General features: G+C 43.1%; 1 protein-coding gene across 1 annotated transcript in view; it reads right to left on the bottom strand.

The window, feature by feature from the left end:
* Nucleotides 1-13,681, bottom strand: part of CATSPERE (catsper channel auxiliary subunit epsilon) — a gene marked incomplete at its 5' end in the record, with an annotated part of 90,915 nt that overhangs the window by 6,405 nt on the left and 70,829 nt on the right. Inside the window, 7 exons of the mRNA XM_084625199.1 lie at nucleotides 1,656-1,755; nucleotides 2,139-2,218; nucleotides 2,321-2,354; nucleotides 3,309-3,362; nucleotides 9,005-9,057; nucleotides 9,964-10,039; nucleotides 12,391-12,449. Coding sequence (XP_084481325.1) covers nucleotides 1,656-1,755; nucleotides 2,139-2,218; nucleotides 2,321-2,354; nucleotides 3,309-3,362; nucleotides 9,005-9,057; nucleotides 9,964-10,039; nucleotides 12,391-12,449 — 456 coding nt within the window. The remainder of the gene's footprint in view (nucleotides 1-1,655; nucleotides 1,756-2,138; nucleotides 2,219-2,320; nucleotides 2,355-3,308; nucleotides 3,363-9,004; nucleotides 9,058-9,963; nucleotides 10,040-12,390; nucleotides 12,450-13,681) is intronic.

Here is a 13,681-nt window from a genome sequence, read left to right as displayed (position 1 = left end):
ACACTTAACTGACAATGAACTGTGGGAGATGCCAATCCACTTCAAAGCTTTCCTGGGAAGGTTCAACTGAATGTAAACAATGGCATGGGCCTGTAAAGAACTGAGCCATGCATGGACATGTGACTTGCCCATGTGACTCCTAACTCCCTCTTGCTGCGGTGATCTTCCAGAGGGCAGAGAATATAAAAGGCTACTGCATCTCCTCCATCTTGTCTTCAATCCTGCTTCTTACTTCTGGAGGAACCTTGCTACAAACTGAAGCTCTGAACAAAGGACTAAATGACCCATCCCAGCTGTGGATGTGTTCCAGAGACTTGATTTGTGCCTGCAGCTTATTCCATCACTGCTATAAGCCTGAACCAAGAACTTTGCCATTACTGTATGTAATTGATTCCATTTAACCAATTCTTGCTCTCATCTATATCTTTTTCCTTTTATGAATAAACCTTTAGATTTTAGATTCTAAAGGATTGGCAACAGCATGATTTGTGGGTAAGATCTGATTTGTATATTGACCTGGGTCTGGGGCTTGGTCCTTTGGGATCAGGAGAACCTTTTTCTTTTACTGGGGTATTGGTTTTCATAACCATTCGTCCACATAACAAGTGGCACTGGTGGTGATACTGGGAAACTGGAGTGTCTGAGGGAATTGCGGGTGTGACTTATGGTTAGCCAGTGCAGTAAAACCAAAGTCCTCTCTGTTTGGCTGGTTTGGCTGGCTCCTCACCTTAGAGGTGAAGAAACCCCAGCCTTGGGCTGTAACTGCCCTGCTCTAAGCAATTTGTCCTGAATTGATATTCTCAGAAGTGTCCCACCAAAGGCAGCAACGTTACACAAGGGTAGGGATGATGATGTGTTGAGCAGCCACGCCACACAAGCCCTGGCTTTTCCACTGCCAGCCATTTCCATCTTCCAAACTGTGAAGCCTCAGTTCTGCTAAGGCTCATCCCTATTTTTGCCAAATTCTGGCCTAGTCTAGCAATAATTCCATTTCCCAGCCTTCTACACATTGCTTTGACAGCATGATCTGGCTTTGAGAGTCCTGGGGAGCATGTCACTCTGCTTAAAAATGAAAGGCTATATTCTGCTTTCAGTTATATAGAAATTGCCTTCAATAGGATTGCATGGGTATTACTGAGGGCAGAATTTGACTTCAGAGATTGAAAGAATCTCTTTTTAAGAACAGGCTAAATAAACACCTATCAGGTATGGTCTAGGTATACTTAATCCTGTTTCAGCATGGCAGGAAGGACTAAATCTCTTAAGGGCTTCCCAGCCCCACATTTCTATGATTCTGTATGGATAGTCCTGTATTCCCATTTCCCCCAAACAGAGGGCAGACTAAACTTAAAGATGGTTTTGAAGTTTCACTTCCTGAACCATACTACCATGCACAGAGTTCTTTTTTCTTTTCTTTGATTACCTCTTGATTTTGATTCATGTGTTCCATTTTGAACAGTGGATGCTGTTAAAACCAATACATTAGACGCTGAAAGTTACAAGTAATGTAATTTACAACTACTATACAATATCTCCATTCAAATAGGGTGATTCAGACAGAAGAGGACTGAACATGTATAAAATCAAGCATTGCATTTACCCAACTTCACACAATATATAGCAACAAATATAATCTAAATAAAAAGATGCCATACCTGCTTCATAGATGAGTTGTAGCTGTAGTCATTTCTGCCATGAACCTCCCATAAAATAAAATTTGCCTCAACTGTTTTAACAAATGTGCTGCCATTATATCTATAAACAATACAGGTGTTAAATACTGCTTTGGTAAAAGCATATAAATGGGCAAATACCTCTCACTCCGTGGCCCTGGAGGGAAACATGGACAGTGCGGTGCTGCTGTGCAAAAGGAGAAAAGGACAAGCAGGGAATGTACAGCCCAGAGGCTTTGCTCCGAGGACTCCCTGCACAACAGTGGACTATGAGCAAATAGGATGCAGCATCATGGGTGGGACCAAAGGCTCTGCTGCAATGTGGATATTCCTGCCTCCAGCACTGGGCTTGCTACTGTTATGCTTGCCATTCAGCTGGAGTAGCCACTACAGCTTCAGAGAACTATGCAGCGCTGTGGGAAGGAGTCCTTCTCTTGCCACACAATATTTCAGCGTTATACTTACAAGGCAATATCAGGGTGAAAAGGTATTGCATAATGAAGATCCATTAGGCAACCATACTTATCCCAATCATAATTTACCACCTAAAAAAAGAAAAGTTGTGGTAATATACTGTATATTTCTCTATATTTCTTCTTTGCATGCCCACACACATCAACTAAAATAAAACCCTGTAACTCTCTTACCAGGTCTTCCGTTGTTGGAACCCACAGATATTTCCTAGTGTAAGGAAAAACTTATTGTTGGTTTTACACCTTTTAAAACCATATTCCCCTCTTTTCTGGTATAAAATGGATTGGATTGTTTAAGTAGGAAGATTTAAAACTGAGCATGCAATTTTTCTTCATGGCTTAAAAACATGTGAAACAAGCTTTTGCAAATCCTCCTGCTATAAAGTTGTAAACTCTCCTATATCATTGGACATCTTAAAGAGACATCAACTTAAAAATAACACTTGCATCTGACAATCTGTAAGCAACTACTGTTATAAGTATTACTTATAACTAGTAACTACAGTAGCTCTTTTTCCTCCCCTCATCCCAAGTTTCTTCCCTTTGAGCATTTGGGTGCTCTCCTGGCCCCATTGAATTCAATGGGAGTTTTGCTCCTTGACTTCAGTCGGCCAGGATTTCACTCTTTTTGTACAGTCACTTTCATTGTATAGTCATTTGAGGCTTGATCACGTTACCATTGAAATCCAATAACAGAACTCCCATTAACTTCTATGGATGAAGGATTGGGCCCTTAGTTGTTTCCCCTATTGTTTGTGTGGATATTTCAGACAGCAACATTGGAGATCCGATGAAGTGAGCTGTAGCTCACGAAAGCTCATGCTCAAATAAATTTGTTAGTCTCTAAGGTGCCACAAGTCCTCCTTTTCTTATTGGAGAGAAAAACATTTTTAAAAAATAGGATGATGTGATTGGATCAAACACAAACCCTGTTTCAGGGACTAAAGGACAGGTGTAGTAACAAACTACTTTTAACTAGATTTTCTTTCTTTTTTTTTTTTTTTTGGTTGACTAGCTTTCAAGTTGAGAATGTCTCTTTACAGATATTTAGAATAATAATTTGTGTATATATATAAATGGCTTCCTGCATTTCCATATATAAATTATATCTAAAAGACCCTATATTTCTTTTTATGGTCATTTAATAAATCAAGTTTCTTACCCACGTATTTTGTAAGTAGTAAAATTATGTTTCATACAGGTTACATATGAAGGTCTGTGGAAATAAAACAAATAATCAGTATAATGTAAAGGTTTTTATTTGTTACTGAAGTAGTGCATGAAAGTGTAAATGACTGAACTCATCATGCTAGTATTGTCAGAGAATTATCATAGTCCAATATTTGTTCTATATTTTGACCTCTATTCAGCAAAACTTTCTCAATAGCTTTGATACATTAAATATGGGCCAGATTCTCTCTTTCAATCTGGCCCCTCTTCACCACTCTGGCAGTGCAAATGGGCCATACACTGGCTACATTTGGCCAGCTGTGAATTCCCTCCGCAGAGAGAAGCTCTGAACTGACATGGAGCCAGCATAGCATAACTGGTTCTTACTCCACTTTCTCTCCCGCTATGTCATAGGGAGCATGCCAAGTGGGGGAAAGGGATGAAGCTGGAGTGCCACTGTGGTCTGCCTTCAGGGGCCTTTGCCAGCTGGCATATATTAGAGCAGCCCTAGTGCTGCTCTAATCTACCTAGAGCTGGAGCTGTGCAGGGCAAAGTTTCATGGCTCCTTGGTGGCCCAACTTCTCATCTGCATTGAGCACCTATTTCAATGATAAAAATTGGTTATTGTGGTTCTTTGAGATATGTTGCACATGTACATTCCACTCTAGGTACGTGCACTACAAACACAATCACTGGAAATGTTTCTCTCAGTGGAACCCATCAGGGCATCCCCTGCCAGTGTGCACAAACAGCACCAGTATAAAGCATCCAGCTGACCCCACATCCCCTCAGTTCCTTCTTTCTGGAAAACTCCAACGTAGCGGGGACAGGAGGGGGGGTCGTGTAATGGACATGTTCAGTGCATCTCGAAAAACAACAGTTATGGAAGTAACCGTTTTTTAGTAACCGTTTTTTCTTCTTTGAGTTATTGCACATGTGCATTCCACACTATGTGACTCCCAAGCAGTTGAATAGGTGGAGGGCGTGGAGTTCATGGACCCACAGACTGCAGAACAGCTCGACCAAAATTGGCATAATCTCCGGAATGCTGAGTGATGGCATAATGGAAGGAGAATGTGTGCACCAATGACCAGGTTGCTGCTTTACAAATGTCCTGAATAGGAATCTGTGCTAGGAATGCTGCTGGGGATGCTTATGACCTTATGGAATGAACAGTCAGGTTTGTTGGTGGTGAAACGCTGACCTGCCTGATCGTAACAAGTGCAAATACATGAAGTTATCCAGGATGAAATTATCTGTGAAGAGATTGTGAGACCCTTCATCCTGTCAACTACAGCTATGAACAGTTGAGTGGACCTTCAGAATGGTTTAGTTCTTTCTATGTAGAAAGCTAGGGTTTGTCTAACATCCAATGAGTAAAGCCGTTCATTCCTATTTGCATGAGGCTTTGGGTAGAAGACAGGTAGGTAGATTGCCTGATTGCTATGAAATTGCAAAACCACTTTTGGGAGAAAACGGGGGTGAGGACATAAATATACCTTATCCTTAATGGAGGTTCTGGTGGGAAGGCATGGAGTTCCAAGACCCTTCTGGCCAAAGTGATGGCAATTAAGAAAGCCACTTTACAGGAGAGAGATAACAAGGAGCACATTGCCAAAGGTTCAAGCGGTGGCCCCATAAGCTTCTATTAGACCAGGTTCCGGTCCCAGGGGGGGAACAGGCTCTTACTCGAGGGTACTGTATAACCTTTCTAGGCCTTTGAGGAATTGGACAGACATGTCATCTGAAAAAATTGACCTGTTATCCACCCAAGGGTGGAAAGCTGATACCACTGCAAGGTGAACCTTGACAGAGGAGACTGCTAAGCCTTGCTGTTTCAGGTGCCATAAATATTCAAATATGTCTTGTATGGATGTATGCATGGGTGAGACTCTATGATGGGATGCTCAGAGAATTGCTTCCACTTCAAGACAGGAGGGCTGGTGGAGGGCTTTCTACTACCTAGCAGGATCTCTGAGATTTAGCTTTGGAGCTTCCAGCCATTAGATGAAGGAGGCTCAGGTTTGGGTGGAGCAGCCAACTTGGGCCTGGAAGTGGGATTGGAGTTGCCACTGAGATGTCTAGCAGAGAACCAGTGTTGGCAAGGCCATGATAGGTTCATCAGAATAATCTGGGCGTGGTCCTGTTTGATCTTTAGCAGCACCCTGTGCATGACTGGACTAGGAGATAAAGCATAGTAAAGATGTCCCGTCCAAGGTAGTAGAAAGGCATCCGTGATACAACTTGAACTGTGGCTTCTTAGGGGGTCACAACTGGTGACACTTTCTGTTGTACTTATTTGCAAATAGGTCTATCCAGGGAGTCCCGCACTGTTGGAAAACATCTCTCATCACATCCAGGCGAAGGGACTACTCGTGGTGACTGGAGAAAGACCTGCTAAGGTGATCTGTCAGTTTTGTATTCCTGGAAGGTAAGAGGCCTCAAGACTGATTGGCAGTTTTACATAGCCATAGCTGTATTGCTTCTCAACAAAGGAGGGAAGAGCTAGCTCCTCCTGTCCTGTTGAAATAAAACATGGCTGCAGTGTTGTCTGTGAGAACAAACAAGTTTCTGCCCATAATGTGGGGCAGAAAGGCCTGACAGGCAAGGTAAGCTGCTTTGAGTTCCCTGACTTTGATGTGGACTGATCTCTCTGCCAAAGACCTTGCATTCTAAGGGGCCACACGTGAGCTCCCAACCCTAGCACTGACGCACCTGAGACCAGGGTCATTGATGGTTGAGGGCGCTTAAAAGGGACTCCCACACAAACTGTGAGTGGATCCAACCACCAATTTAGAGAGACGAGAGCCTGTTGAGGTACCTGTGAGTACAGATGGTGGCATGTTGGCGAGTACATGCAGGCCAGCCATGTCTGGAAGGGTCTGAGGTGCAGCCTTGCGTGTGGTACCACGTGAAGCTCCTTCGAAAGGCAGGTTCTGAAGTGTCTGCTGGACCTCCCGAGGGAGTTCCAAAGACTATAACCATGAACTCCTGCGCATGGCAACTGCCAAAACCATGGACCTGGCTGCCGAGTCAGTTGCATCCAAAGCAGATTGTAAAGAAGCCTTAGCTGCTGATTCTCCCTCGTCCACTAGAGAGGAGAACTCTTGCATGGCCTCTTGTAGGAACAAATCCTTCAATTTCTGCATGGAGTCACACATGTTAAAATCATACCTGCCCAGCAGCACCTGCTGGTTTGCAATTCAAAATTGTAATGAGGGCCAGCCTTAGGGAAAATGGCATACTGGGCAAACTTGCCCTCAATGCTTCCCTCAGTGACCCAATGCCCCTAGGCCTGGGCAGCCACCTTGATCCCCTCCATGCCCCCATCACAGCTTGACCATGGCTGAGGCGCTGGAGACTGACAGCACTGACAGCACCATGTCCCAACCCCTTTATGGCCCCACAGACACACTGAATAGAGGAGGGGCTTCTGCAGCAAAGCAGATCCCACCCCAGAGCTTTAGGGGCCACAGTCCCCTCCCACTGAGGCACTCACCATGGAAGCTCAGGGAGCCGAGATCTTGAGGTGCCAATAGGGCAAGGGGGTCTGGTCTGTATCCCAGGGTCCAGTTGGGGCCCTGTGACTCAGCCCCAAGAGCTGTCCAGGGTTCTCTTATCGGTGTCCCCGTCTGGTTCCCTTCATTTTACCCTTTGACCGCACTCCTGTCCCTGTTATTTCATTAGTTGTCCCCCGGAATTACTTGGTTTCCAGGTCCTGTAGATCCCCTTCTTAGGCTGAAGGGGGGATCCTTTAGCAGTAGCTCGCCCACTTCCTGGATCCCAATAGGACCAGCCCCAAGAGGGTTAACTCTGCTGAGGAAGTCCCGCCGGGAGGCAACATATAAAAGGTAGCAGCCCAGCTCAGTCTGGGCAGGCTGTTGGAGAGGAAGGGCACAGGCTGCGAGCTCTCTCCAGGGAGTTGCTACAGGTCCTGACTGTGGAATCACAGCTTGCAGAGCACCAGACAGACTCTAGGCTGCCCGATGAGCCCTGAGAAGGGGCTGCACTGGTGGAAGCTTGGCCATTTGAGGACCCTAGAGACCCAGCGGAACTGGGGGGAAAGGGTAAGAAGCAGGTCAGGGGACTTAAACTTTTTGTCAGTGAGTGAACTGGGGAACCAGTCAGGATGTATTGGGGGGATCATTGCTGACTCAGAGGTCAGCACCCCTACCTGGGCTGGGACTTGGAGGAGCAGGGAGGGCCCGAGTCCCCTTACCCAGGGCGCCATCCACTTGAGTGGTACCCCACTCTCCCAATGGGCCAACAGCCATGCAATACCACAGAGGCAGGATACTATGATGACTCTGGCCATTGGGTCACATTGCCCCTTGTAGAAGGGCTGTCTCTGACTCTGGCCATTAGGCCACGTTACCCTGACTAGAAAGGCCGCCTTATTGATGTCAGCCAGTAGGTCAAACTACCACAGCCATAATAAAGGTTATTATTATAAGAACTAACTGACTGTGGTACAGCCTTTTCCGTTCTTTTGGACCATACATCACTTGACACCCCGTGGCGGGGTGTACCTACCCCACAACAGGCCCCTTTTCCCCCAGACTCACCAGGCTTCAATCTGGCCCTGCCTCCCCTCTCAGACTCACCCAGGCAGGAGAAGATGAAGCTCAGTGCGAGACTGGAGGGGGAGGGAAGAAAGAAAGAGGGAGAGCCTGGGCTGTTGCCAGGCGGGGCCTCAGCTGGTGGCATAGCCCTGTGTCTGGGATCCACACAGAGCAGTAAAGCTGGAGTAAGGGAGGCGAGCTCAACACTTAACTTCATCCCCAGGTCCTTGAGGGAGCAGTGGTCACAGCCCCCCACCGCGTTGCCCCCTGCACAGCCATGCACACCCCCTGGGTGAAGCAGCCAGGCCAGTCCACAGTGGGAGAACCATGCGCACATGCTTCTGTCCTGGGGACTCCACGCTCCAGATCAATTGTGCCATTGCAGTGAGTTCTTGGTCTGCTGGAATGCCCAGTGGGCCTACCTGGGGCAGGTGCAGCCTCTGGCTCTGCTCTTGCTGCCCCCAGTGAGTTCCTGCCCAATCACTTGATGGTACTCCTGTGCCTGGGACCATGGACAAGTGGAAATGCCTAGAAGAGTGACAAGAACAGCGCCTCGGGTGGGAGAAGTAAGACCTGATCTCCGACGTGGAAGATGATGAATCTCTGTCCAGTGACAAGAGTAGTGCTGCTCCCACCAGTGTCGGAGACTGGTGCAGTGGTGGAGATGTCCACACAGTGGCAAACCTAGCTGGGCTGTTTTTTCATTAGATCTCCTTGACTATGGAACTTAACATTTATTGAGTTTCTGGTTATGCTACAAGGCTCATCTATTTTTAATTTCTCTATAGAAGGAGGAGGTGACTGAGAGTTGGTATATTAGGGGATAATGTGTATTTTAAAGCTATTTTTTATTTTGGGGTTTTTGTTTGTTTTGGGGGGTTTTTTGCACTAAGCAGCAATGAGCTGAATCTATGTATTTTGTCATGTACATTTTTTAAAAGATGTCTACAGCATGGGAGAGGTTTTTGCTTTTAATTATGTATAAAACCAATATAAAGTAAGAAACATTTTACAAATGGGATAACTGAGGCATATTAGGCTAACAATACTACCTTATTAGCATTTATTTTAACTTCTGTTGTAAAATTAAATAAACCAGAAGTAATAAAATATTATTAAAACTTGCCTTTGAATGATAATATGCCTTGATGGAGGACAACCAACAAATAAATGAGTTAGCTGAAAAGAAATACATTATATTATATATAGATCTATATCTATATTTTTGTATATACTACCATGTACATAATTAATGTACATCTACTACATACATAATTAATTTACATAATTTTAATCAATGAAAAAAGGTCAGGCTGAGCCGTGATGGATTTTAGCACAGAATTACATACATGCATATGCGCAAACAGGGTAAATCAATTTGATATGAGTCAAAATGTATATCTGTTGCAATACAACCTGCAGTGTGTAAATGTGTTTATGCTTTTTTATCATTAAAAAACAAGTCTTAAGCCTAAAATGTTTAATATTGTTTTATTATTAAAAAATAGTTCAATTATATAAGTTGATTCCAACTGTATAAGAGCACATTTGAACTATCTGGATAATCAGTAGTTTGAATTATGAGGAGTTCCACTCCAAAAGCTTAAAAGTTCCACAGGAGCTTAGCTTCAGAAGCCCTGAGGAACTTTTAAGCTTTCCAAAAATGGGTCTTTGTCCTTAAGACTTGAGGAGTCTGAATGGAGGCATTGATGCTAATGCGGGCCAGTAGCTTCATCTAGATATAGGGGGAACTCTACTTCTCTCTGTGGCTTCCTCCTTGTCCAGGACACATCAATCCTTCTCCCTGTCTTGAACACTTTCTCACCAGCACCCTGCTGTGAACCCTCCCTCTTCTGCAGCTCTACTTAGGCAGCATACAGAAACCCTTGGAAGATATAACCTTACTTTAGTTAACTGGAGCTACATTAATTGGCATTTATAGCCTAAAGATGAAATCCTAGCCCCGCTGAACTCAGCTGTAAAACTCCCATCAATATCAATGGGGTCAGAATTTCACCATAAGAATCTAAGATGTAACACCACTATATTTTAGCCAAATAAGCTTCTCAAGATAAAAAAACTTACCTTATTGTTTGTTGAACACATTTTCCCAGACATACTAGGTTGCAGTTCAACTGTCATAACACCTGTGGATGCAATTCTAAATGGGACCCCACCCCACCCACAACAAGAATTAATATTAAGATTTACGTAAGTTTGAAAATAAATCAGTAACAGCACTTAACTAACTAAACTAAGGATATATCTACACTGTAAATTGTAATAAAAAACCCATGGCTGGCCCATGTCAGCTGACTCAGGCTTGTGGGGCTATAAAATTGCAGTGTAGACATCCAGGGTTGCGCTGGAGCCTGGACTCCGCAACTCTCCCCCCTTGCAGGGTCACAGAGCACAGGTTCCAGAGTGAGCCTAGATGTCTACACTGCAAATCTATAGCTCAGCAGCCCAAGCCCTGAAAGCCCATGGGCTGGGCGCAGGTGTTTTATTGCAGTGTAGACATACACTAACTAAACGAACTACACAATTGCACTGTAGCAAAGTATTTGTTTAGCATCAGTATAAGCCCCCATTAAGCCATTTGTATTTTAAGGATGCTTTGTTTGCAGTGTTGTTGTAGCCGTGTTTGTCCTAGGATACGAGAGAGACAAGATAGGTGAGGTCATATCTCTTACTGGACGAAAGTTTTTGGTCTGAGACAAGTTTTTGAGCTTTACAGAGCTCTTCTTCAAGTCGGGGGAAGGTAACCAGAGTGTCTCCGCTAAATACAAGTTGGAACAGACTGTTAAGCATAAGGGGTTCACATCTACTGTAGGAGATTGCTTAAAATGAAGTGGGCAGTTAAGGGTTAGCAGGCAGTGGGGTGTGTTACAAATTGTTGTAATGTGCCATAAAACCAGTGATCTGAGTCTGTTTTTTAGTGGCTAGCAGAGTTATGAATTTAAGTTCCCAGGCTTGCCTTTTGAAGGTGTTGTACAAGCACATAATAATGGATATGTCTACACTGGAGCTGGAAGGTGTAAATTCCAAAAGTGACACCTAACCCACCCTAACTCTGATCAAGCTACTGTGCTAAAATTAAAAGTGTAGCTGTTGCAATGTGAACAACGACTAGCTGTTCTGAGTGTGATCCAATCTAAGAACCTAAGCGAATATTTGCGGCAGCTAGCCCCTCTTTCTGCTTGCACCGCTGTGGCTGTACTTCTATTTTTAGCGTGCTAGCTCAATCAGTGCTAGTGTGGGTATGTCTCCATGAGCTGGAATTTATACTTTCCAACTCAAGTAGACATACCTAAATTGATGGTGCCTACCCCAAAGAACTTAAAACCTAAGCGTAAAAGACAATGTGTGGGTAGAGACAGACAGATAGGGGAGCACAAGGAAATAATAAGACAATACTTGTAGGCATGATAAAGCAGTGGTTTCACCATACCAGCTGCCTTACCATTATTAAGTTTTTTGTAGGCATTACAGCAAAGAGAATTTTAGAGATGGATTTAAATGGAGGACAATGAGGTAGCTTCTCAGAGGTTTACGGGGAGCTCCTCCCATATGTGAAGGGCAGCATAGGAGAAAACACAAAGGTGCTTGTTTGAAAATTTAAGAAGCTGAAAAATGGAGGCTGGCCCCATTAACAGAGGAAAGGTGGAAGTCACATCTTGATAGCACATCAGAGATGACGGGTAGGGTGCAGATAAGTGGTAAAGGGCCTTGAAAGCAAAGACAAGTAGCTTATGTTTTTAGGTTTTAGAGAAAGAGGAGCCATTGGAGGGGATGCAAAGAGAAGGGTGACATGGAAAAAGCAAAAAGCTAGGGATATGATCTTTGTAGCCATGTTTGGAATGAATATAAATGGGACAAGACTGCATTTGTCACAGATAGAGGGTAGGAGGTAGCAACAGTTGAGATGATGAAGGCCTTGCCAAGTGTTTTAGCTGTGTGGATAGAGGAAGGCTGCATCTTAGAGATATTATGCAAGAAGCAGCAAGATTTAGGCAAGCCTGGGTGTGAGGATCTAGAAAGAGGGCCAAGTAAAAGAAGACGTACAAGCCTAAGTGACAGGAAGATGGTGATGCTGTCCACCACGGTGACTGAGAAATGAGTAGCACGGAGGGATTGTGGGGAAAGGTTAAGAGCTTTGTTTTGGCCAGGCTGATCTTTAGCTAACGACATCAGAGAAAAAGGCTGAGATTTTAGAACTGGGGCTTTAGTTACATCATTGTATCAGAAATCAGATGCAACTCCATTGAAATCAATGAGATTATACTGTGTACATTAGATTAAAATCAGGCCCACCTTATTAAAATAAAATTGAAATATACAATTTCACATTTCAAAAGCAAAGCAGTAAAATCATTTAACACTTGTCTTCAGCTCTACGGATTTAAAATACTTTTAATTTATACTCATCAGAACCAATGGACTGTGATATTCAATATATGTATAAATTACCATCTACATCTTAAGTATCTTTAGCAATTACACAGTACTTACAATGCTTCTGTGTAATTAGATTCAAGACTATAGTCCATTTTATGGTAAAATTTCATTGTCTAAAAGAGACAGAATGAAGAGGAATGATAATTAAGAAAAATGCTTTAAAAATCCTTGATTTGAACACAGACATTTTCATGATAAACAGAGCATACCTTAGAAAAGATGAGCAGGGATGAAAACCAGGCTCTGTCTAGTAAAGCACCTACCACAACAGTATATATGGCATAATATCTAGCACTAAAGATACTATTTCAGTGGGCTCTTTGTGTTCCTGGTGAAGGTCTGAAACATTATGAGCTCACTAGTTTGCTATCTCTTCTGAATGATATAAAGAATACTAGCTTGTTTTTCACCCAAGTCACACTACACAAATAGACATCTGATTAAATGCAATGAAAGTTATTGTTTTCTTACTGAATAAATGTATAACAAATATTAAAAAAAATGTCATTTTATGTTATTTGTGAAACAAACAACGATCAGTTTGTTTTACAATGTTAAAAAAAACGAACAAATTCTGTCTTAAATTTTCTCTTAGGGCTCGTCTGTGCACTACAGGGGTGTGATTTCTAAAGTGTACTAATGTGTTGCGCATTAATTGGTCCGTTTAGGCCCTGCTGGTGCACACTAAAGGTTCCCTAGAGTGTTTTAACATAGTACTTCATTAAAGTGCATGAGAAACCTTTAGTGCGCACCAGCAGGGTCTACATCGACCAATTAATGCACAACACATTAGTACATTTTAGAATTTTCAACCTGGTAGCATTCATTCCCCACTGTGTAGAAAAGCCCTTATTCAAATAAGACCTTTTACTACATCAGTCCCTTTCCTCTCTTGGGGAACAAGCTTCTTTAAAGCTCTATCCCCTACCTTGCAAATATACTTCTGCAAAGCTACAAGATATTTGGCTTCCAATAACTTGTGGTGAATCCCATAATTCAGATTCCAAAACTAGTTCCTTTTCTTACTAAACTAGAAAGCTAATAATTATATTTTAAACTGCAAAGATTATTTTTATTTAATATATCTAATCTAGCAGAAAACTAAGGGCTGATTCAGATTGGATTTATGCTGGCAGGAGCTGTCACAGGGCCTCAACAGCAGCAAATCTGCCAAGGAAGGAATTTGTGGGGATGAGAAGCAGCCCCTCACCCACCCTTGAACGAACACACACACACACACACACTCACACTCTATTGCCCAAAGAAAGCAAAGAATGGAAGTCTATATGAAGATATATACTGCAAATTATGCTAAATATATTGTAGTTAGAAAGCAAATTGTATT

The sequence above is a fragment of the Lepidochelys olivacea genome, assembly GCF_965140295.1.
Source record: "Lepidochelys olivacea isolate rLepOli2 genome assembly, chromosome: 3".
NCBI classification, from domain to species: domain Eukaryota; kingdom Metazoa; phylum Chordata; order Testudines; family Cheloniidae; genus Lepidochelys; species Lepidochelys olivacea.
The sequence above is the reverse complement of the archived record's forward strand: the minus strand, read 5'-3'. Positions and strand labels throughout refer to the sequence as shown.